Genomic DNA, 25,671 nt, shown 5'->3' with positions numbered 1-25,671 from the left:
ACAGGAAAGGAAGGTAATGACAGTGGCACGTAAAGTGCCCTCCGCCACACACCGTTGGGTGGCTTGCGGAGTATAAATGTAGATGTAGATGTTGCAAGCGTAAAAAAGCAACGAGCGCTAAAAACAAATTATCTTCGCTTATCTGTTGATTAGCCCGTTAACTCATACTACAGATCACGAAACCTCATAAATGGCCGGCCGCGGTGGTCTAGCGGTTCTAGGCGCGCAGTCCGGAACCGCGCGACTGCTACGGTCGCAGGCTCGAATCCTGCCTCGGGCATGGATGTGTGTGATGTTCTTAGGTTAGTTAGGTTTAAGTAGTTCTAAGTTCTAGGGGACTGATGACCACAGTAGTTAAGTCCCATAGTGCTCAGAGCCATTTGAACCATTTGAACCACATAAATGAATGGATGCGTTCATTACCTTTTACTCGGTGACAAGAATGCTTGCGAATATTAATAACCTAATCTGTCAAACTTGGAAATGTGTTTCATCAAATTTCGTACCAACATAAAACGTCTGAAGAAGGGGAAGTGCAGATATTCTTTACGAGTCGCCTATTGCGCTGACTGGCGTTGAGAGACAGGTTCACCTTCCGCCGTTGCTACAGAGTCCCCATTCAGGAACTGTTAAGAGTATCGATACTGGCAGTGTGAACCGCAGCCGTGGACACAGAGCAGCGGCAGATGTCAATCATTTGCCCGGACGAGGTAAATATTTACTGATGGAGGCATCCGCCTTCGTTTATTTGGTCGCCAAATTTACGACTGAGGCAACCGCCGGGATGAAATGTAAATACGGCGGAGCATCGCGTACGCCGGAGTCCCCCAACAGCTGCTCACCGACCGCACAGTTTCCAAAGCAAACACCTCAGTCGGGCCCTCTGAGTCCTGTGTTCAGACCTGTGGCTCCCGCTCAAAGGCTGACGTGCGCAGTGCGCAGTGAGCATCCGGAGAGGTATATCGACTCTTCTAATGATTTACTTAATAAGTGTGAAGAAGAAAATGCTGTGGCCGAGCGGTTCTAGGCGCTTCAGTCTGGAACCACGCTGCTGCTACGATCGCAGGTTCGAATCCTGCCTCGGGCATGGATGTGTGTGACGTCCTTGGGTTAGTAATGTTTAAGTAGTTCTAAGTCTAGGTGACTAATGACCTCAGATGTTAAGTCCCATAGTGCTTAGAGCCATTTGGAGCAGAAAATAAACAAAGCTTCCGAAAGAAACTGCATTACTGACCTTGAATCCATCCTGCAATGCGACAGCCAAACGGTGATCACGTTTTAGGTAAAATCAATATATTAGTAGATCTGCTATACAGTTATTAATTTTCTACGGGGTTTAGTACTCATGAATACACATTGTATCAATGTTTACGCAACATGGCGGAACAGTTGCGTGTTTCGTGAACAGTCATATAGTTCGCGTTCGTGAATACTGATCACAGATTCTTGATAACGCGCAAACCACAAAAATTGCAGATAGCGAACTGCAATATAACTTCAGCCGTGCTTGAGATAACAGACAGCGCCATGATCACTCTTACGAAATATGGGGGCGCCCCAGTGACAGTGGAGAACTTTCCCTATCGACGTATGGCTGAAAACGAAGAAATAGTGTTTTACTGAAGAAAGAAACTTTCCAGTTTTATTTATTGCTGAAGCAAGCACTTTGTCAATAAAAATCACCTCAAAATAAAACTCCTCATGACTGTGCATCTTCTACCTACACTCCAACAAATGTGCGCAGAAATGTATTCTCCAAGAGGTCGAAATCATAACGCACCACCAGTTAATCACATCTACATCTACATCTACATCCATACTCCGCAAGCCACCTGACGGTGTGTGGCGGAGGGTACACTGAGTACCTCTATCGCTTCTCCCTTCTATTCCAGTCTCGTATTGTTCCTGCAAAGAAGGATTGTCGGTATGCCTCTGTGTGGGCTCTAATCTCTCTGATTTTATCCTCATGGTCTCTTCGCGAGATATACGTAGGAGGGAGCAATATACTGCTTGACTCTTCGGTGAAGGCATTTTCTCGAAACTTTAGCAAAATTCCGTACCGCGCTACTGAGCGTCTCTCCTGCAGAGTCTTCCACTGGAGTTTATCTGTCATCTCCGTAACGCTTTCGCGATTACTAAATGATCCTGTAACGAAGCGCGCTGCTCTCCTTTGGATCTTCTCTATTTCTTCTATCAACCCTATCTGGTACGGATCCCACACTGCTGAGCAGTATTGAAGCAGTGGGCGAACAAGCGTACTGTAACCTACTTCCTTTGTTTTCGGATTGCATTTCCTTAGGATTCTTCCAATGAATCTCAGTCTGTCATCTGCTTTACCAACGATCAACTTTATATGATCATTCCATTTTAAATCACTCCTAATGCGTACTCCCAGATAATTTATGGAATTAACTGCTTCCAGTTGCTGACCTGCTATTTTGTAGTTAAATGATAAGGGATCTATCTTTCTATGTATTCGCAGCGCATTACACTTGCCTACGTTGAGATTCAATTGCCATTCCCTGCACCATGCGTCAATTCGCTGCAGATCCTCCTGCATTTCAGTACAATTTTCCATTGTTACAACCTCTCGATACACCACAGCATCATCTGCAAAAAGCCTCAGTGAACTTCCGATGCCATCCACCAGGTCATTTATGTATATTGTGAATAGCAACGGTCCTATGACACTCCTCTGCGGCACACCTGAAATCACTCTTACTTCGGAAGACTTCTCTCCATTGAGAATGACATGCTGCGTTCTGTTATCTAGGAACTCCTCAATCCAATCACACAATTGGTCTGATAGTCCATATGCTCTTACTTTATTCATTAAACGACTGTGGGGGAACTGTATCTAACGCCTTGCGGAAGTCAAGAAACACGGCATCTACCTGTGAACCAGTGTCTATGGCCCTCTGAGTCTCGTGGACGAATAGCGCGAGCTGGGTTTCACATGACCGTCTTTTTCGAAACCCATGCTGATTCCTACAGAGTAGATTTCTAGTCTCCAGAAAAGTCATTATACTCGAACATAATACGTGTTCCAAAATTCTACAACTGATCGACGTTAGAGATATAGGTCTATAGTTCTGCACATCTGTTCGACGTCCCTTCTTGAAAACGGGGATGACCTGTGCCCTTTTCCAATCCTTTGGAACGCTACGCTCTTCTAGAGACCTACGGTACACCGCTGCAAGAAGGGGGGCAAGTTCCTTCGCGTACTCTGTGTAAAATCGAACTGGTATCCCATCAGGTCCAGCGGCCTTTCCTCTTTTGAGCGATTTTAATTGTTTCTCTATCCCTCTGTCGTCTATTTCGATATCTACCATTTTGTCATATGTGCGACAATCTAGAGAAGGAACTACAGTGCAGTCTTCTTCTGTGAAACAACTTTGGAAAAAGACATTTAGTATTTCGGCCTTTAGTCTGTCATCCTCTGTTTCAGTACCATTTTGGTCACAGAGTGTCTGGACATTTTGTTTTGATTCACCTACCGCTTTGACATAAGACCAAAATTTCTTAGGATTTTCTGCCTAGTCAGTACATAGAACTTTACTTTCGAATTCATTGAACGCCTCTCGCATAGCCCTCCTCACACTACATTTCGCTTCGCGTAATTGTTGCTTGTATGCAAGGCTTTAGCTATGTTTATGTTTGCTGTGAAGTTCCCTTTGCTTCCGCAGCAGTTTTCTAACTCGGTTGTTGTACCACGGTGGCTCTTTTCCATCTCTTACGATCTTGCTTGGCACATACTCATCTAAAGCATAATGTACGATGGTTTTGAACTTTGTCCACTGATCCTCAACACTATCTGTACTTGAGACAAAACTTTTGTGTTGAGCCTTCAGGTACTCTGAAATCTGCTTTTTGTCACTTTTGCTAAACAGAAAAATCTTCCTACCCTTTTTAATATTTCTATTTACGGCTGAAATCATCGATGCCGTAACCGGTTTATGATCGCTGATTCCCTGTTCTGCGTTAACTGTTTCAAATAGTTCGGGTCTGTTTGTCAATAGAAGGTCTAATATGTTATCGCCACGAGTCGGTTCTCTGTTTAACTGCTCAAGGTAGTTTTCAGATAAAGCACTTAAAAATGTCACTGGATTCTTTGTCCCTGCCACCCGTTATGAACGTTTGAGGCCCCCAGTCTATATCCGGCAAATTAAAATCTCCACCCAGAACTATAATATGGTGGAGAAATCTACTCGAAATATTTTCCAAATTATCCTTCAGGTGCTCAGCCACAACAGCTGCTGAGCCAGGGGGCCTATAGAGACATCCAATTACCATGTCTGAGCCTGCTTTAACCGTGACCTTCACCCAAATCATTTCACATTTCGGATCTCCGTCAATTTCCTTCGATACTATTGCACTTCTTATAGCTATAAACACGCCTCCCCCTTCACTGTCCAGCCTCTCTCTGCGGTATACATTCCAATCTGAGTTTAGGTTTCATTACTGTTTACGTCTGGTTTCAGCCAACTTTCTGTCCCTAGTACTATATGGGCGTTGTGACCGTTTATTAATGAGAGCAGTTCTGGGACCTTTCTAAAGACGCTCCTGCAGTTTACTATTAGCACATTAATATTGTTATTCTCTGTTGCATTTTGCCTACTCCTACCTTGCCGTGTCTCAGGAAATCTATCACTTTCGAAACAAACGCATCCTCTCGAAATTCCTTCAACGCTACGTCTATGTGAAACGCATGTACAGCGTTTCCCAAAATAATGTATCCACTTTTTAAAACTTAATATCTCTTTAATTAAAAGAGACAGAAATAAAAAGTTTTTGTTGCCGTATCCTTTAAGGTGTAACTATAGAACGTACTTCATCAAAAGACCGTCTTCTATTGAAATTCATCGTTGATAACGACTGAGGACAGAGCAACATACCAACAGCGTTGTTTTTAGTGGAATGGCATCCCAGGTCTGCTCATTTCACTCTCTCAGATCAACCAGTGTTTCTGGCTTTTGCTGCCTGCAGTGTCCTTGACAGTACTCCAAAGACAGTCCAAATTATTTAAATCCGGTGACCGAGCTGGATACTCCACATCACATCCTCTTCGTCCTATACATTTCGAAGGGAACGCGCGACTGAGAAATTCTCTCAAGTCAAATTAAAAGTGACGTGGCGCCCGACACTGTTGAATGTAGCAATATACATTGCCAAAAGTATCATTAAGACCTGGAGTTATCACGTGTAACATTTCTAGGGAATAGTCAGCTATGACAGTCTCTTCAAACATGTACGGGCGATTAATCGTTTAGCCGAAAGACCACACCAATGTGATATCCCTGATAGATTAACACGCCATTCTTCATTTACGTATAGATTTCCGATAGCCCATTACACGCGATTACGGTGGTTGATTGTTCCGTTAATGCTAATAGTCACTTCATCCGAGCAAGATTTAGAGTTTGGAAACGTTCATTTTCATCACACACGTTGATGAACAACTTAGAAAATTTCGTTCACCTATCGAGATCTTCCAGCACAAAGAAGAGCTGGAACGTAAGTATTCCATATCTGAGACCACAAAATCCTGTGAACAGTGGTTTTGCTGAGCCCATTCTCACGAGAGCATTGCATCACTGAAATTTTCAATGACCGCGAGTACGCCTGAATCACTTGCATCAACACTTTCATTTTCCATTGACCATCTCTTTCTACCACTACAGCTTTCTTCACATCATGCAGCGTTCCACTGACTTCAAACTCGTCTAGGATTCTTGTAATTGTTAAGCATGAAAGTGGTGCGTTTCGTATTAAGCTCCCTAACCTTACTGTATTTCACTAAAATTCTCTGTTTGTTAGTAACACTTTAGTACCCAGTTCCGTTCTGCAAACGATATCACATCTATATCTACATCTACATAGATACTCCGCAAGCCACCTGACGGTGTGTGGCGGAGGGTACTTTAAGTACCTCTATCGGTTCTCCCTTCTATTGCAGTCTCGTAGTTCGTGGAAAGAAGGATTGTCGGTATGCCTCTGTGTGGGCTCTAATCTCTCTGATTTTATCCTCATGGTCTCTTCGCGAGATATACGTAGGAGGGAGCAATATACTGAATATACTGCTTGACTCCTCGGTGAAGGTATGTTCTCGAAACTTCAACAAAAGCCTTTACCGAGCTACTGAGCGTCTCTCCTGCAGAGTCTTCCACTCGAGTTTATCTATCATCGCCGTAACGCTTTCGCGATTACTAAATGACCCAGTAACGAAGCGCGCTGCTCTCCTTTGGATCTTCTCTATCTCTTCTATCAACCCTATCTGGTACGGATCCCACACTGCTGAGCAGTATTCAAGCAGTGGGCGAACAATCGTACTGTAACCTACTTCCTTCGTTTTCGGATTGCATTTCCTTAGGATTCCTCCAATGGATCTCAGTCTGGCATCTGCTTTACCGACGATAAACTTTATATGATCATTCCAAAAATCACACCTAAGGCGTACTCCCAGATAATTTATGGAATCAACTGCTTCCAGTTGCTGACCTGCTGCATTGTAGCTAAATGATAAGGGATCTATCTTTCTATGTATTCGCAGCACATTACACTTGTCTACATTGAGATTCAATTGCCATTCCCTGCACCCTGCGTCAATTCGCTGCAGATCCTCCTGCATTTCAGTACAATTTTCCATTGTTACAACCTGTCGATACACCACAGCATCATCCGCAAAAAGCCTCAGTGAACTTCCGATGTCACCGACAAGGTCATTTATGTATCGCCATGTTTATTTCTCATCATGCAACATGTGGAAGCGTTGTTCACTCAGAGTTATAATCCACAAGGAAATTATTTGTCTGCTTTAACTGAAGAGAGTTTCAGTCTTAAGGCTGTATACATTAATTTGGGACACCACTTGTATGGGTGTGGGTACGTCCCTGTTGGACAGTTAACTGAATGTACCACGGATGGTTGACGCTTCATAAAATAGAAAAGTACCTTCAGCATGGCAATGTCACAGACCAACTGCAGAATCCTCTTATTATATTCCCCCTCTCCCTCTCTCCCTCTCTCTCTCTCTCTCTCTCTCTCTCTCTCTCTCTCCCGCACACACACAGCCACGCACACGCACGTAAACACACACACACACACACACACACACACACGCACACGCACGTAAACACACCCACACACACACACACACACACACAATCTACTCCCCCCCCCCTCTCCGACCACCGCCCCCCCTACACACACACGCATACACTCCAGATAAGTAACTCTTACCACAAACGTGCTAAGTAAATACGTGTGTATGTGTTTAAAGCGGCAGTAGAGTACACTACAAGAACTGCTAGAAACAGAAGACACAGAGAACGATACAGACAAAAAAAGAGAATGGAAATGGAAAAAGGTGCAGATCGGTCGGTCTCATTACTGGAAGAACAATCACATAGCAATTAAGTGTGAGGACGTCGATGTTGAGTACTCGGTTTGACGATAGTTACTTACGTGGTCCGTCGTTGCGTTACCCTCTGCATTTGTATGCGGTTTCCTTACGGCAGAATGCTACCGCATTATGATTCAGTTTTCCTGCCGTTACGGACGCAATTAAGTGCTGAAGTAATGTCTACGCAGAGTGCGATTTTGTGCTGTTTGCAGTGCTTTAAAGTGGGAAGATGCGAGTAAAGCAATTCCTTTTTTACTTATCAACGGATGTCAAGAAAGTTTATACCTGAAGAGGGAATGACCAATCGTCTGCGCCCAGAGCTTCCATCACCCAGCATCTACGGACGAGAGTTCTCTCACTGGTCAGTGAAAAACCACGGTGCAATAACAGCAATCGTAAATCGTGGTAGGTATGAGCAGAAATGAAGAGGTCGGCGGGAGATAGTGGAAAACCGAAGCATAGAAGTTGTTACATTACAGTGATTAAGGTCCCTTGCTTTTTAGAGAGAACTGACTGATTGACACGATCGCCAGTGGAGAAGGTGGGGCTAGCAGGTGCATACAGAGGCCGTATCTCCTTTGAATGCAATGATCTGTTGCCTCAGTCGATGACTGTTTGATATAGGAGTCCATCCTCAGTTCATTTTTCTCCTAAGTACCAAAAAACAGTGGAGATTTTAGAGGGTTACAAGAGAAAAATAAACGCTAGATGGAGACCTGAGTCCGAAACCATCATCCACTAAGGGAATAGAGCATCGCAATAGTAGGCGACAGGGCTAGGTCTGTCTGCGCCATTGGCGATCCTGGCAATCAGTCGTGAATATCATCGTTGTTTGGTCGGCGTGCTCATTCTCCATAAAGAGAAGGGAAAAAAGGGACGGAGAAGTGAAAGATGCGTCATACCTCAGAACCAGTAATTAGGCATTGAGTGGAAACAGTTATTGGGGTGCCGTCTAGCTAATAGAAAAGTTTCTTACAAACAAGTGAAACTTTTTCTTCAACTGTCTACCCAAACTTTACCGCAGTAATGAAGGCGGTTCCTATCCTCAGTTTGTCCCTCACTAAAACTCCTCAGAGGCTCTATGAAGTTACCTTCCACCAGGAATGTGTGTGCACTCAACGACTGTGATATGGCTTTCAAATGATAGAGCACAGCAATCAGTCGTGGTTTTCTTTCAGGTTTTATTAGGCAAACCTATATTTCGGTTAGTGCCTGGCCATTATCAGTGCACTATTTTATGGTACCAATACATGCCCTACTACTTCAGACCCCTGTTCTTCGGGCTTCTGTCACAGTTCATTCAAGACTCAATTGTCTGTCAATATCGTTTTATAAAACCCTGCATAAAAACGTAAAGAGTTCTGGTGTCGTTTGCAAAAGCGCTATTAGTTGTCCGCAAGGGAATGCATAAGAAAATTTATGAGTTCAACTAAAATTTGCAACAAACAGCATAGCGGTATCTACGGGGTGTTCAAAAGTCTGTCCGCAGTGCCGTACGATTGTTAGCCGCGCGTGCCGTATGCCGCATGAATATACCGAAATGAAACTCAGTAAAATACGAGTTATTAATTTAAGGAATATTCATTTTTACTTCTAAATTTTCACATTAAATGTTGAAAGTGTCCCCCCTCTTGTTGAATACACAATTCAATTCGTCTAATCATGTTCCCAAACACAAGCTGTAACATTTCCTCTGTAACAGAAGCAGTGAAAGTGGATATTGCAGTTTTCTGTTCATCGATGGATTTTGGTCGGTTTTTATAGACAGTTGCTTTCGCTGTACCCCAGAAGAAAAATTCAGATGGTGTTAGGTCAGGCGATCGTGGAGGCCAAAGTCCCTGTGAAATTATGCGATCACCAAAAACATCAGCACGCAGTGACGTTGAAACGCGATCTGTATGGGCGGTTCTACCATCTTGTTGAAAATAACCTTTCAGTTTTTCACTTAACACAAGTTCTCCTATGAATAGGTACAGAACATCACTGCAGTATCGTTGTGCGTTTATTGTTTCGTTGAAAAATATGGGACCCACAATCCAATGTCTAGAAATAGCAATCCAAAGTCCTATTTTCACAGCATGAAGTTGTTCCTCATGAATACCCAATGGATTTGCGGTACTCCACATACGAGAATTTTGCGAGTTCATGTACCCGGATGAATGAAACCACGACTCATCAGTGAAAAACGTTTCCTCAAGAATATCCCCTCCATTTTGTTGAACGAAATTTTTGAACCATTGACAATAATGCAGTCTCTTGCCATGATCAGTATTTCTCAGTTCTTGCACGACTGTCACTTTGTATGGGAAAAGTTCTAATTTTTTCCTTACAGCTGTGTTGACCGTTCCGACACTAACATCGATTTCCTGGGCGAGTTTTCTTACTGACTTGTTGGGACTCTTGTACATTTTATCGCAAATATCGAGTAGTTTTTATCCTCAGACAAAACGCTAGGACGACCACTTCTCAGTGCATCTGTCACTGAACCCGTACTTCCAAATTTGTTAGTCAAATCTCGCATAGTATCGCGATGGGGAGTATTGTCTCCGGGAAAACTGAATTAAATGTTTGACAAACTGAAACTGTGTATTTACCGCCAGCTTTGAACACATGTTCGGTTAAAAACGCACGTTCTTCAATGGTTAGCATTTTATCTGTGACAAAAACGAAAGAAACAAAGGAACTAAACTTAAACGTTAACGTCAACACGTAACGACACACACCAACGATGCTACTAACGCTGGCTGAGATGAACGAAACAGTGGAATGTTGGGAGAGTCCACTTGAAGGGAAGTAACCCAGGCAGGCGAACAATCATACGGCACGTGCGGCTAACAATCATACGGCACTGCAGAGAGAGATTTTCAAAACCCCGTATCATATTTTCTTACAAGGGAACTTCCCCATCGCACCCTCCTCAGATTTAGTTATAAGTTGTCACAGTGGATAGGCCTTGAAAAACTGAACAGAGATCAATCGAGAAAACTGGAAGAAGTTGTGTGGAACTATAAAAAAAATAAGCAAAATATACAAACTGAGTAGTCGATGCGAAACATAAGCAACATCAAGGATAATATGAGCTCAGGAGCGCCGTGGTCTCGTGGTTAGCGTGAGCAGCTGGGGAGCGAGAGATCCTTAGTTCAAGTCTTCCCTTGAGTGAAAAGTTTAATTTTTTATTTTCATCAATTTTTTGGTAGTGGTTATCACATCCACAAGAGAACCTAAATCGGGCAAGGTAGAAGAATCTTCTTACCCGTTCGCCAAGTGTACAAGTTAGGTGGGTCGACAACATATTCCTGTCACGTGACGCACATACCGTCACCAGTGTCGTATAGAATATATCAGACGTGTTTTCCTGTGGAGGAATCGGTTGAGCTATGACCTTGCGATCAAATGTTTTCGGTTCCCATTGGAGAGTCACGTCCTTTCGTCTACTAATCGCACGGTTTTGCGGTGCGGCCGCAAAACACAGACACTAAACTTATTACAGTGAACAGAGACGTCAATGAACGTAAGGATAGATCATAGCTTTGCGAAAACAAAGAAAGTAAACTTTTCACTCGAGGGAAGACTTGAACCAAGGAGCTCTCGTTCCGCAGCTGCTCACGCTAACCACGGGACCACGGCGCTCGTGACATCACATTATCGTTGCTGTTGCCTGTCTTGCGCATGGACTACTCAGTTTGTACATTTTGCTTATTTTTTTCATAGTTCCAGTCAACTTCTTCCTGTTTTCTCGATTGATCTGTGTTCAGTTTTTCAAGGCCTATCCACTGTGCCAACTTATAACTAAATCTGAGGGGGGTGCTATGGGGAGGTTCCCTTGTTAGAAATAATGTTTTGTAATCAGGCGAAGACTTTATGATGAAACTGTATTTCAATAGTTCTTGATATGCCCAGTATTTTCAGGACCACTGAACCTATCACTCCAGACGTTCACTATTATTGTACGTAGGGAAATACTGAGCAGTAGTGTTGATGGTTTAGGTGCTTATTGGGGCCAATTACGTCACGCCTACAGACTGCACTCAGAGTGGCTAAGCCTTGGTTGGAGAAATGGCGTGTTAGAGTAAACGTCGACAAGCGCGAAGCCGTTCTGTTCACTAGAAGACCGAAGCAACTGCGCAAACACCGATACTGCAGACCAGTAACTCTACATGCACGCCCAATACGTTTCCGCGAGAAAGTCAAATACTTCGGTGTCTGGCTGGACCGGAAATTACTCTGGGGGATCACATACAACACATGACCAACTCGAGCTAGCGCGAGGCTCAAACAGCTCTACCCTATGCTCAACAGGCGTAGCACACTGAACAGAAGGATGTCGAGGTCCATGTACATGACACTTGTCCGACCCCTGATGACGTACGCAGCTCCTATCTGGGGATACGCTGCGCCTACACGCCTGCAGCTCAAACAAAACAAAGTACTCAAAATCATAAGCAATGCTCCACGATACACACGCATCGCGGACCTTCACTCTCACGGAGGTAATCCAAAAACTCACCACAAGACTATACAGAAACTCCAGACATTCGCAAAACCCGTTTATTCTGAATCTGGGGAACTACGACCACAACCGTAGATGGAAACATAAAAGACCAAAAGACATACTTGTAAGGACCTAACATCTATGGCCAAGCATACGCAAACATAACGGTACAGGCGAGCCCCTGTTAATCAGACGCCATTACTGGATATCCAGCTGGAATACACTGCCGAATAACTGGCACCACGCAGGGAAGCCATACCGTACACTGCATGCAGACAAGCTCCGCACATCCCCCACACAGTGAGATGATCTATGGCCGAACTCCCACTACTGTATAACGATCTCGATTGTTACAGGAATGTAGCGGCAGCATCGCCATCGCTTGCCACGGTAATGATGCATGATACCCATACTAACAAACCCAACCTTGCATGAACTATCGCAGCTAGTAAAGCACTACTGCTCTTACTACCCATCCCACTGTCGCAGAGGTTTTTTCCCTCGGCACGAGCCATGGCACTTTTTTCCCTCTGCTCTTCAAATCGCTACCCTCACTCGCGTATCGTCCACTATCTATCACCTGATGGACCGTGTTAATGCGCAGTCTTACCCAGACGCACGGATAACATCAGAGCCCAGCATCCTGTGCTCTACTTACTAGATAACTAACATGTTTACGGAGGTGACAGTAGAACTTTTGGTTTGGTCACCAAATTGTGTGCGGGGGGGGGGGGGCGGAGGGGTCCCATCTCTATTAAGAGGAGACCCAAACCGCGGTGGCGAACGTCGTGCATGCGAGGTGGAGGGCGTGCGCATGCAGGGGCACTGCGCGGGGGCGAGTACTCACTGCGGGCGCCGTTGGAGACGAGGTGCAGCAGCTCGCGGTACTGCTGCGGCGTGGCCGTGTCCTCGTTGAAGGAGCGCGCCAGCGGCGTCGAGTTGAGCGCGCTGTAGACGGCGCTCAGCGTGAAGTGGCACATGGAGTTGCCGCGCGGCGACGACACGTCGTTGTTGTGGAACAGCAGCGCGGTCACGCGCCAGCCGAACGTGTGCAGGATGTGGCGCAGCGCCTCGCCCACCAGGCTGAACGAGCCCATCATGCGCGTCAGCGTGGGGTAGTGCACCGGCTTGTGGCGGAACGCGTCCACCTGCGCCCCAGTCGTCAGCACCGGGATCCCCCAGGCGCCGGCGTACCGCGCCACCGGCGCGATCACGTAGTCGCACACCGGGCCCAGGAACGCATCTGCCGGCCGCCACGCGCAGTCAGCGCCGGCTAGCTCAGCGGGAAAGGCGGGCAGCGGCGCGCCGCGGGGCTCTGGCAGGTCGCACGCATCTAACCTTGACCCGTCCCCCAGTGCCTCATTCCCGTACTTCGAACGAGAGTTCGGAACGTGACCCTTGAATCCTTCAGGAGGACAGGGGCTATCAGTTGCCTCTCAACGTAACTACACTACTGGCCATTAAAATTGCTACACCACGAAGGTGACGTGCTACAGACGCGACAGGAAGAAGATGCTGTGATATGCAAATGATTAGCTTTCCAGAGCATTTACACAAGGATGGCGCCGGTGGCGACACCTACAACGTGCTCGCATGAGGAAAGTTTCCGACCGTTTTCTCATACATGCAGTTGACCGGCGTTGCCTGGTAAAACGTTGTTGTGATGCCTCGTGTAAGGAGGAGAAATGCGTACCATCACGTTTTCGACTTTGATAAAGGTCAGCTTGTAGCCTATGCGATTGCGGTTTATCGTATCGCGACATTGCTGCTCGCGTTGCCCGAGATCCAATGACTGTTAGCAGAATATGGAATCGGTGGGTTCAGGAGGGTAACACGGAACGCCTTGCTGGATCCCAACTGACTCGTATCACTAGCAGTCGAGATGGCAGGCATTTTATCCGCATGGCTGTAACGGATCGTGCAACCACGTCTCGATCCGTGAGTCAACAGATGGGGACGTTTGCAAGACAACAACCATCTGCACCAACAGTTCGACGACGTTTGCAGCAGCATCGACTATCAGCTCGGAGACCATGGCTGTGGTTACTCTAGACCAGGGGTCTCCAAACGTTTTAGTCCGCGGGCCACATTGACTCCTCCACGAAGTCATAAGGGTCAAGATCAACCTGGTAGGATTAAAGCACCCTAGCACTCCATGATCACCGTAATGTAAGGCTAAAGGAAAGATGAAATTGCAAAAATCTAAGGTTGTGGGAACAGCTAACACTGAAACGAACTACGATTCTTATTTAATTACATAATTTTTATTGGTGGACGTACCTGACCGAATTTGTGGCTTATTTTATTCTGGCGAATTTCACCAACAAAAAAGTATGTCACTGCACATTCTTCACGAAAGCGTCCTGCAAAGTTAACGAAACCGCAAAATCATTGTTAGGAACACTATTCCTGCAAGATGTAAGGTAGAGAATATCAACGCATTGTTATTTCAAGCGGCGCAACAATAAGTTTAGGTATGTAGTCTTGTAGCGAGTAGCAGAGCCAGAGCATATATTAGATAGTTCTGTTGCATGACTGTGTCCGACAATGTCGCGGTGTATTGGTCGCGATAGGCCTCGAAACTCAATTGCTGGCAGTATAGGTACCAACTCAAATATTTTTCGGGCCGGATACCGGGGATGTCCCTCGCGGGCCGGTTTCGGCCCGCGGGCCGTAGTTTGGAGACCCCTGCTCTAGACGCTGAACCACAGACAGGAGCACCTGCGATGGTGTACTCGACCACAAACCTGGGTGCACGAATAACAAAACGTCATTTTTTCGGATGAATCCCGGTCCTGTTTACAGCATCATGATCGTCGCATCCGTGTTTGGCGATATCGCGGTGAACGCACATTCGCTATTTGTCATCGCTATATTGGCGTGTCACCAGGCGTGATGATATGGGGTGCCTTTGGTTATACGTCTCGGTCATCTCTTGTTCGCATTGACGGCACTTTGAATAGTGGACGTTAAATTTCAGATGTGTTACGACCCGTGGCTCTACCCTTCATTCGATCCCTGCGAAACACTACATTTCAGCAGGATAATGCACGACCGCATGTTGCAGGTCCTGTACGGTCCTTTCTGGGTACAGAAAATGTTCGATTGCTTGCCTGGCCAGCACATCCTCCAGATCTCTCATCAATTGAAAACCTCTGGTCAATGGTGGCCGAGCAACTGGCTCGTCACAATACGCCAGTCACTACTCTTGATGAACTGTGGTATCGTGTTGAAGCTGCATGACCAGCTGTACCTGTACACGCCATCCATGCTCTGACTAAATGCCCAGGTGTATCAATGCCGTTACTGCAGCCAGAGGTGGTTGTTCTGAGTACTGATTTCTCAGGATATATGCACCCAAATAGCGTGAAAAAGTGGTCACATGTCAGTACTAGTATAATATATTTGTCCAATGAATACTCGTTTATCATCTGCATTTCTTCTTGGTGTAGCAATTTTAATGGCCAGTAGTGTAAATGTAACTCATTTTGCACAAATAGACAAAGAGATTCATTACGTTCCTGGCAGATTAAAAATGTGTTTTGGACTTGGACTCGTACCTGCGGCCTGTGCCTTTCGTGGCCAAGTGTTCTACCAACTGAGCTACCCCAACACGACTCACGACTGATACTCACAGCTGTTCCTCCACTGTTACCTCATCTCATACTTTCCATACTTTTCCAAAGTTCTGCAGCGTAACTTGTGGGAACAGCACTCCTGGAAAAAGGATATTGTGGAGACATTTCTTAGCCACACTCCACAGGACTCTCAGTAGAATAAGTTTTCACTCTACCAGCGGAGCGTAAAGTGATTTGAACGAGATGGGGTACTGACAAATGTAAAGCTGTCAGGGTGGATCGCGAGTCGTGATTGGATAGCTCAAGCAGTGCGAAACGCAAAGGTCCCAGGTTCGAGTAGTCTTGCCTGGCAGACAGTTTTAATCCGGCAGGAATTTTAAAATTGGGGCACAGTCCGCAGCAAAGGGAAGGATCATTGTAGATTCACTACTGTTCGATTACGCTACTGGCGACTAACCGCTGGAAATAGTAACTACCGTAAAGTACTTAGCAGTAATTGTCCGAAGCGGTCCTAACCGGAATTACCCAAAGCAGACGACAGTAATATTGCGTCCAGACTTCTGTTTTACGTGATGCAACGTATTATTCTTCTAAGTAATGGTAAATTAACTAAGATTAAAGTAAGCAAATTATTATCGTTAGTTTCAGAATGCTAGTTTTTCACGCATCTCAATGTTTGTGACGTCATGTCTCCAGAACTATTTATTGTACGAAGATGTAATTTTGCAGGTACGTCCACTGGTATATGTGGATACAGTCTGCAAAGTGCAGTTACTTACTAGTACAGCAGTAATAAATTAAAACGTCATACCCGATGTGGCAGTGTTAGTGCATGAACAGTGAAAATATTGTAAGCGTCAACTTTCGTCCTCTCATTATATTTTGGTCGGGGGGGGGGGGGGGGGCGTCTATGAGAAATAAAATTAGTAGAGGTTTGCAACTGTATGAAGTAGTTTGTTCCGAGTCACTAAGTGCCTTCATTCCCAAATTATTTGATGAATATTGTCTGAGTATTCAATCGTCGTAAATTACACAGACTTAAGACGTACACGCAGTTAATAACTGTAATAACTGTCTTACATAAGTTTATACCTCTCTGTGTAGTTTATTTAAATTTTTAAATTGGGTTACTATTTGTGTGAAATACTGAAAATCGAATTTTTGTTGTCCCTGTAAGCTGTTATATAGTCAAGGTGCAACTAATTCTACGTCCCGGGAGAGTCATTTGTGTTTTTTTAAATATTGATTGCATGTCTGTCTGCGATCTTTGCCAGGCTGGATTAATGACAGAGATGAACAAGATCCAATGAACATCGGCATGTTTCCTCGCGGAATCGTTTAGTCGACGCGAGACTGTTACGGAGATGCTCAACAATTCCCGGTGGCAGACCTTACAAGAGAGTCTGGCAATGTATCACTTCCTCCCACGTATGTTTCGCGAAATGAGCACCACAACAGAATCAGAGAAACTAGAGTTCTTACGATAGATTACCGACAATCTTTCCCATCCTCGGTTCGGGCATGGACCAGGGGAAAACAGTGGTGGGGGGCGTGGGTGGGGGTGGAGGTGGGGGTGCGGGGAAGAGGAAGACATACCAGAAGATCAGCCGGCCGCTGTGGCCGAGCGGTTCTAAGCGCTTCAGTCCGGAACCGCGCTGCTGCTACGGTCGCAAGTTCCAATCCTGCCTCGGTCATGGATGTGTGTGATGTCCTCAGGTTAGTTACGTTTAAGTAGTTCTAAGTCTAGGTAACTTATGACCTCAGATGTTAAGTCCCATAGTCCTGAGAGCCATTTGAACCAGAAGACCTTTCCCCGCAAATTTTAAGATGGCTTGCAGAGTACAGAAGAAGAAAATATAAATGTAGAGCGTTGACAGGTTTCTGATGGACAACGATCCGCGCGTCAAATCGGAAGCAAAGTTCAAAAATGGTTCAAATGGCTCTGAGCACTATGGGACTTAGCTTCTGAGGTCATCAGTCCCCTAGAACTTAGAACTACTTAAACCTAACTAACCTAAGGACATCACACACATCCACGCTTTGACATAAGACCAAAATCTCTTAGGATTTTCTGCCAAGTCAGTACATAGAACTTTACTTTCGAATTCATTGGACGCCTCTCCCATAGCCCTCCTCATACTACCTTTCGCTTTAAGTAATTTTTGTTTGTCTGCAAGGCTTTGGCTATGTTTATGTTTGCTGTGAAGTTCCCTTTGCTTCCGCAGCAGTTTTCTAACTCGGTTGTAGTACCACGGTGGCTCTTTTCCATCTCTTACGATCTTGCTTGGCACATACTCATCTAACGCATATTGTACGATGGTTTTGAACTTTGTCCACTGATCCTCAGCACTATCTGTACTTGAGACAAAACTTTTGTGTTGGGCCGTCAGGTACTCTGTAATCTGCTTTTTGTCACTTTTGCTAAACAGAAAAATCTTCCTACCCTTTTTAGTATTTCTATTTACAGCTGAAATCATCGATGCAGTAACCGCTTTATGAACGCTGATTCCCTGTTCTGCGTTAACTGTTTCAAATAGTTCGCGTTTGTTTGTCACCAGAAGGTCTAATATGTTACCGCCACGAGTCGGTTTTGATGAATGAGTTTACGAGTATAAAAATGATATGATGGAAAAAAGAATCACAGCACCAACAAGGAGTTGTGCGGCGTAAGCGACAGCTGGTAGGCGTGTTTCTACATCTGAAACATGATTCCTATCGAGCGAGCTGGCGCATTGGTTAGCACACTGGACTCGCATTCGGGAGGACGACGGTTCAATCCCGCGTCCGGCCATCCTGATTTAGGTTTCCCGTGATTTCCCTAAATCTCTCCAGGCAAATGCCGGGATGGTTCCTTTGAAAGGGCACGGCCGACTTCCTTCCCCGTCCTTCCCTAATCCAATGAGACCGATGACCTCGCTGTTTGGTCTTTTCCCCCAAAACAATCCAAATCCATGATTCCTATTTAAATTTGGCGCCATCAGCATAAAGATGGCGCTGGTAGCGCCACTGTGCGAATGTGTACCAGATTTGATTGAAATACACGCTGTAACGGCCTTGAGCGTTAGTTACCTTTGAGATTTGACGTAGCGAGTTGATGTTGGTTAAGAATGCCTTTAAGGTGACAAAGACCCCATGTTCAGCACCTCACTGATTTTGAACGAGGTGTGTAATAGTGTTACGATAAGCTGGATGTTCCTTCTGCAGTACAACAGAAACATTCAGTAGGAATGCAGCCGATCTACGTGATTGCTGGCAGCGCTGGTCAGGAGAATGTACGCTCGTAAGAAGATCGGGCTCCGGCACCAGCGAAAGGAGAGACCACGAGTTCGGCGTACTGCTCTAGCGCATCGTATTGCATCTGCAGCAGCAGTCTGAGCAGCAGTTGGAACCACACTGACACAACGAACTTTTACAAATCGGTTACTTCAACGAGAGCTCCGAGCCAGACGGTCAGTAGGGTACATTCGACTGACGCCAAACCACAGACTTTTACGACTTCAGTGGTTTCAAGAGAGAGCTCATTGGAGGACAGGTGTGGTGTGCGTACTGTAAGACCTTCAGTACACACACCACCACATTATTTGATTTGTCGCTCTAACGAAGTAGGCTAGTGTCAGCAATATGTCTCGTTGTCTTATCGTGGCGTGTTTATCTTCTGCCGTTAGGTCAGACGACAGAAATGCCACCGAGCTAGGTGGCGCAGTGGTTAGCACACTGGACTCGCATTCGGGAGGGCGACGTTCGATCCCGTCTCCAGCCATGCTGATTTAGGTTTTCCGTGATTTCCCTAAATCGTTTCAGGCAAATGCCAGGATGGTTCCTTTGAAAGGGCACGGCCGATTTCCTTCCCCATCCTTCCCTAACCCGAGCTTGCACTCCGTGTCTAATGACCTCGTTGTCGACGGGACGTAAAAAGACACTAACCTAACCTAGAAATGCCACTTGCACGCTTAGAGTAGCAGATTGACGGTGGCCAACTTTAAACAGAACTTGATTAATTTTCACACATATTTATTAAAATAATAACAAGTATAAAAATTACTTAACTTGGTTCTGGATGCTATTTACAATTGACAATCTGAAGTTCCTTTGGTACTGGTACGTTAATCTTATTCTCACATATATCTCTGATACTTGACAAAATTGTCTGTATATTTATCTTCATGGCTATGTACAGGAATATGGTAATCTTATTGGGTGCAGACTGAAACTTGACTATAGACTGGTACAGAAAAAAGGAAGGACTCATACAGACTGTTGCAAACAAATGCAGACTGGCGCAGACAAATGCAGACTGACTAATCGGAGGTCTGTACACACGTTATAATACCTCGCGTATTCATGTATCACTGCGCGAGTGTGATCCGTGAGGAGAAAAGGTTCTACGTTAGCAGCCATCTCATTGACTGCGTTACATATTAATACGTGGTTCGGCGGAAGCAGAATTTGGTCCGTCTCTATGGCAGCGCCATCTCGTAGTGCGGAGACGGACGAGCGCTGCGCCTGTCCTGTTGTGCTTAGTGGGGCGCGCTCTAAGGGGAAAGTTGTGTACGCGCTGACTACGCGGAACTATGTACACAACATCAGGTCTGTGGTCTGTCGCATTTTCTGATAAAATCCGGTCCTGCCTCGGTGCCAGTGATGGCCGTGTGTTGGTTAGAAGAAATTCAGTTGAGGGCCTGCAACCAACCTGTCAATGTGCTAAACAGACTGGAGCTACATCTGGAGTTATGGTCTGGGGCGTGATTTCGTTCCACAGCAGGAGCTGTCTCGTGCTTATCACAAGCGCCCTGACTACAAATCTGCATTACATTGCATTTAAATTTCTTATACGACCTGGGGTGTAAATACCTTTGTATTGGACATAAATTTCAACACGGTATGTAAACCCATTTCTGACGAAAATAGGGGCGTTGACAGACGGAGGAACGGACAGGAAGTCAGATAAGAAATGGTAAAAAATATTTTTCGTGTTACATAATTATGAATTTATTGTTTTCCGACTTTTTCCTTTGGTTGTACAGTGGAACCTTCCTTTTTGGCAAATTTCATGTTTCTAGGCCAACGGGAAGTGTTTGTGTGTGAGATCTTATGGGACTTAACTGCTGAGGTCATCAGTCCCTAAGCTTACACACTACTTAACCTAAATTATCCTAAGGACAAACACACACACCCATGCCTGAGGGAGGACGCGAACCTCCGCCGGGACCAGCCGCACAGTCCATGACTGTAGCTCCCTAGACCGCTCGGCTAACCCCGCGTGGCAACGAGAAGTACCCTATAGATGACTCTCGAGTGAATTTCTGAGTATCAAAATAGGTGAATAAAGGGCCGTATTCTCGGCGCTTCAGTCTGGAACTGCGCGACCGTTATGGTCGCAGGTTCGAATCCCGCCTCGGGCATGGATGTGTGTGATGTCCTTAGGTTAGTTAGGTTTAAGTAGTTCTAAGTTCTAGGGGACTGATTACCTCAGATGTGAAGTCCCATAGTGCTCAGAGCCATTTTAACCATTTGAAACACTTCATGGCATTCGCTTCAAAACTGTTACAAATTCGTCGGGCAATCGACCGCGCCGCTCGAACTGTCCACACAACTGGCACTGCTAAGAGTATCCTACGACTTCCACATAGCCGGCAACGGGCTATACACAATGCTGCTGACTACTTTGAAGATTAGTTAAACTTTCAAACACGTATCAATTTTGTACGAGCTGTAAATAAATAGTTGTCACTATTAAAGTTACAACCCTGGTCTATTTCGATTAAAGACTACAACAAAACCGGTCCCACGAATATAATTCTGATTCGTGGAAAGATTGAACATAAATAAAATGTAGCGTAAGAGTTAGCAGTGAAAGCAAAAAGTGAATTTTTCCGTCACACATATTTTTACACTCGCCCTGAAACAAATTCGTGAACGAGATTTTCACATTTTCTATAAATAAACGAATTTTACTTCACATTAGAAAACGTGACTTAATCCTCAGTCATGTTTGCAATATGGAGTGACACCTAATTACCGTAAACCTGTGCACACAGCTAGAATCGCACATCACTAACTAGATTATGTAACGACGGCATCAAACAAGTGTTCGTCCCAATCACGAGACTAATTGGCTAAATACGTTTAGTTTTGTTACGGAACTGAACTGGGTAAACAGATCCGGCTGCAATAACACGAGATACGTGTCCGACAGGCGCTACGTACGTATTTGGTGAGCGCAGAGCGGAGTATGTTGGCATACCGAAGGTGCTAGTTTCCAGTTAAGGCATGTTATCGCTGGGGTTGTTGTTGCAAACATGCATATGTTCCTCCGTGTGTTAATGGTCTGTTTATTTGCTCAGTGGCGCGTTTAACCCTAGAAATACCAATGTATTTTCCATAACAGGCATCACCCAGGATGGATATTTTATGCCAGCTCGAAAACAAATTTAAAAAATAGAAATTTCGTTAATTGTCGTTGAGTTTCATTGACAAAATACTTTTTAAACAGTACTGATGGGTAAGAAGGGACCAGAACCTGAAAATACCTTTTGCCACACTCTTAGCTACCCCACCAATCAAAGGCTCTGAATCAGGAAATATTGAATACAACATTCATTGGGGAAAGTGAAATCTGCTACTGAGACATAAATTTTTAGGTTAAGTTTAGCTGAAAAATTTAAAACATAAAGGAAATCTGGTAGAAGAATTCATTAAGACAGTAAATTTCTTTTCAAAATTTTAAAATAAGAAGTAACTGACTAGATTATAACATTTTCAAGTGGTGGGCGTAAGGTTACCACCATCTCCAACCATCCGCAATCCCCCACGCCGTTGGCATTGTGAGGGTTAATAGATCCTTCGGTTGATGCTACCGTCTGTTTAACAAGTGCTGTATATCTCCTCCATAACGGCATACCTTCATTTTTAGAAGCTTAAGCTGTACAGAGTTGATGCAAATGCACACGTTTGCACAAGTGAAAACTCGTCTTCTATTCTGTTGTAGAAACTTACCACTGTTTTTCTCAGATACACGTCATTCATTAAAAAAGCATCCACAGATTAAGATTTGACGTCCCGTTGACGACAAAGTCGTTACAGACGAGGCAGAAGTTAAAACAGTGGATGGATAGGGAAACAAATCGCCTGTCCTCTTTTGAAAGGAGTTGCATCGGCATTTAACCACAGAGACATTACGACCACTGCCCACAGCAAGATCCAATGCTGCCTGTTAGCTTGGTTCGAATGGCTCTGAGCACTATGGAACTTAACATCTGAGGTTATCAGTCCTCTAGAACGTAAAACTACTTAAACCTAAGGACTTCACGTACATCCATGCCCGAGGGAGGATTCGAACCTGCGACCGTAGTGGTCGCGCGGTTCCAGACTGAAGCGCCTAGAACCGCTCGACCGCACCGGTCGGCATGCCTGTTAGCGCGTTGTGTGTGAAGAAGGTACTTTCTGTCCTATTCGTCTCTGTTCACCATCTAGTGCTGATTCGCGCACCCTAGCTGATTTTTGGGGAGATTTAAATATGGCAATTGTTGTAGCGTGATCCATATTCTGATGCTCTCAAACCTTACTTATTCCGCCACCCAGTTTGTGTTGCCCTTTGATTATGTTCTGACCCCTTCTGTTTCTTTAACTTTGAATTCTAGAGCTACCCACGTAACGAAATCTTTCTGTGCTTGCCTCTTCCATATAGCTTGGTACCCCACATAAAATGTTAGCCTCGTCTTGCGTCATTTATATTGAGACTTTAGAGAACTTTGCTCTCTGTCAATTTTATATGTGCATTGTGTGCATCATAAAGAACAAATAAAAATTTATTATATTCAGGTCTGACTTGGATTTCAAGATCACTTTAACTGTCGTACAATTTTTTCATGGTTAGGCGATCCGCAAATAAGGAACATAATCTGTGATATGCCTAAGGTGTTGATCTCACTGTGACAGTGTTTTCGCTGTGTACAGTGGACAAACACAGCCAGCTGCTGATGGAAGTTAAAAAGAGACCCCCATCGAGTTTCAGAGTATAGAACGAAACAAGCGGATCGCATGGCACGAACATGTGAGTAATATTGATGACACAACACGTTCCTCTCCCCCTCCACATCGGGTAGTTAATTCTGCAAAGCCATTGTAGCCGGTAAGGTAATAAAAACGTAACATTTGCTACCGATGCTCGCGTGGGCGTAATGGCCAGTTTGTTTTACACGTTCACGGCTCGGTGGGTGCCGGCAGGAATGCCGGCGGGCGAGTGGGCGCGAGACGGGCACCTGCGCCGCCGGGATTTAATAACCGGCGCGTGAGTCAGCTTTGCCACACCGTGCCGCAATATCGCCGCGAATATGGATGACGTAACGGCGCGCCGTGTTGTACAGGCCGCGTTTCTCAATTGCTGGTATCGGCGCAGCCGCGAATAATCGCGGGAACCGCAGAAGCTGCCCGCGTTTCCACCGTTTCCTCAGCCGCCACTGCATCGAAACGACGTTTCGAGAATGCAGACTGTCAAATCAAACTCCTTTCAGCCGTCTAAATTTCCAGATTGTTATTTTATTGGGCTTCCAGCCCCGGCGTTATATTACCCCACCTTCAGGCCTCCAGACAGACTCCAACTTCGATTCCCTTCTAAATTAGGGCCAGCATTCAAAGACTGGTATCTGTAGATTTTTGAGACGGCGATCACTTCAAACATCACCTACAGAAACTGGGTACACTCCACTCGAAATGTTGTGATGTTACCGTGGTTTGAATTACGACGGCCACGAAGCAGCAGCGACTTGGAACTGATGCTTGTGACAACCGACCCTTGTGACAACCTATGTTCGAAAAATAACTGGAATTATTAATTTTGGAAGGCATTATATGTATTGATCTACATTAATAATCCCCATTAGCCGGTCGCTGTGGTCGAGCGGTTTTAGGTGCTTCAGTCCGGAACCGCGCTGCTGCTGCGGGCGCAGGTTCGAATCTTGCCTCTGGCATGGTTGTGTGTTATGTTCTTAGGTTAGTTAGGTTTAAGTCTAGGGGACTGATGACCTCAGATGTTAAGTCCCATAGTGCTTACAAGGGAACCTCCCCATCGCACCCCCCCCCCCCCCTCAGATTTAGTTACAAGTTGGCACACTGAATAGGCCTTGGAAAACTGAACACAGATCAATAGAGAAAACAGGAAGAAGTTGTGTGGAACTATGAAAAAATAAGCAAAATATACAAACTGAGTAGTCCATGTGCAAGATAGGCAACAGCAAAGATAGTGTGAGCTCAGGAGCGCCGTGGTCCCCTGGTTAGCGTGAGCAGCTGTGGCACGAGAGGTCCTTGGTTTAAGTCTTCTCTCGAGTGAATTAGTTTAACTTTTTATTTTCAGACAATTATTTTGCGAAGCTGCACAGGTACACAGAGCAGTATTGTTTACGTGATCGTGTGTCAATTATCAAAGTTCAGGCAATCACACATAATCAACTTCGCTCTCCAAAATTCCAGGACATGTTCAGATTTGCCTGGACATATGTTGGATTTGACGGTCTACACACGGAAAAACTTGAAAACGTTAAAAACATATGTTTTGACAGCACAGGGAAAACTGTGCGACTGTGAAACTGTTGCATTCATTTGTTGCAGTTTATGTGACAAACTCGTATGTTTTCATCACTTTTTTTGGAGTGATTATCACATCCTCAAGAAAACCTACATCGGGCAAGGTAGAAGAATCTTTTTCCCCTTTCGCCAAGTGTACAAGTTAGGTGGGCCGACAACATATTCCTGTCATGTGACGCACGTGCCATCACCAATGTCGTAAAGAATATATCAGACGTGTTTTCTTGTGGAGGAATCGGTTGACCTATGACCATGCGATCAAATGTTTTCGGTTCCAATTGGAGAGGCATGTCCTTTCGTCTACTAATCGCACGGTTTCGCGGTGCGGTCGCAAAACACAGACACTAAACTTATTACAGTGAACAGAGACGTCAATGAACGAACGGACAGATCATAACTTGGCGAAAATAAAGAAAGTAATCTTCTCACTCGAGGGAAGACTTGAACCATGGACCTCTCGTTCGGCAGCTGCTCACGCTAACCACGGGACCATGGCGCTCGCTAGCTGACAGTCTCCTAGATGTTGCCTACCTTGCGCATGGACTACTCAGTTTGTATATTTCGCTTATTTTTTCATAGTTCCACACAACTTCTTCCTGTTTTCTCGATTGATCTGT

The 25,671-nt window shown here is 45.1% G+C and overlaps 1 protein-coding gene across 1 annotated transcript in view; it reads right to left on the bottom strand.

Moving 5' to 3' along the window:
- The window catches only part of LOC126481079 (atrial natriuretic peptide receptor 1-like), a 1,220,509-nt gene that overhangs the window by 1,023,887 nt on the left and 170,951 nt on the right, over positions 1-25,671 (bottom strand). The window contains exon 2 of the mRNA XM_050104566.1: positions 12,742-13,137. Within this exon, the coding sequence (XP_049960523.1) occupies positions 12,742-12,994 (253 nt within the window). The 5' untranslated portion in view covers positions 12,995-13,137. The remainder of the gene's footprint in view (positions 1-12,741; positions 13,138-25,671) is intronic.

This window comes from Schistocerca serialis, chromosome 5, assembly GCF_023864345.2.
Source record: "Schistocerca serialis cubense isolate TAMUIC-IGC-003099 chromosome 5, iqSchSeri2.2, whole genome shotgun sequence".
Classification (NCBI taxonomy): Eukaryota; Metazoa; Arthropoda; class Insecta; order Orthoptera; family Acrididae; genus Schistocerca; species Schistocerca serialis.
Note: the sequence above shows the minus strand (reverse complement) of the source record. Positions and strands in the feature narration are given on the sequence as shown.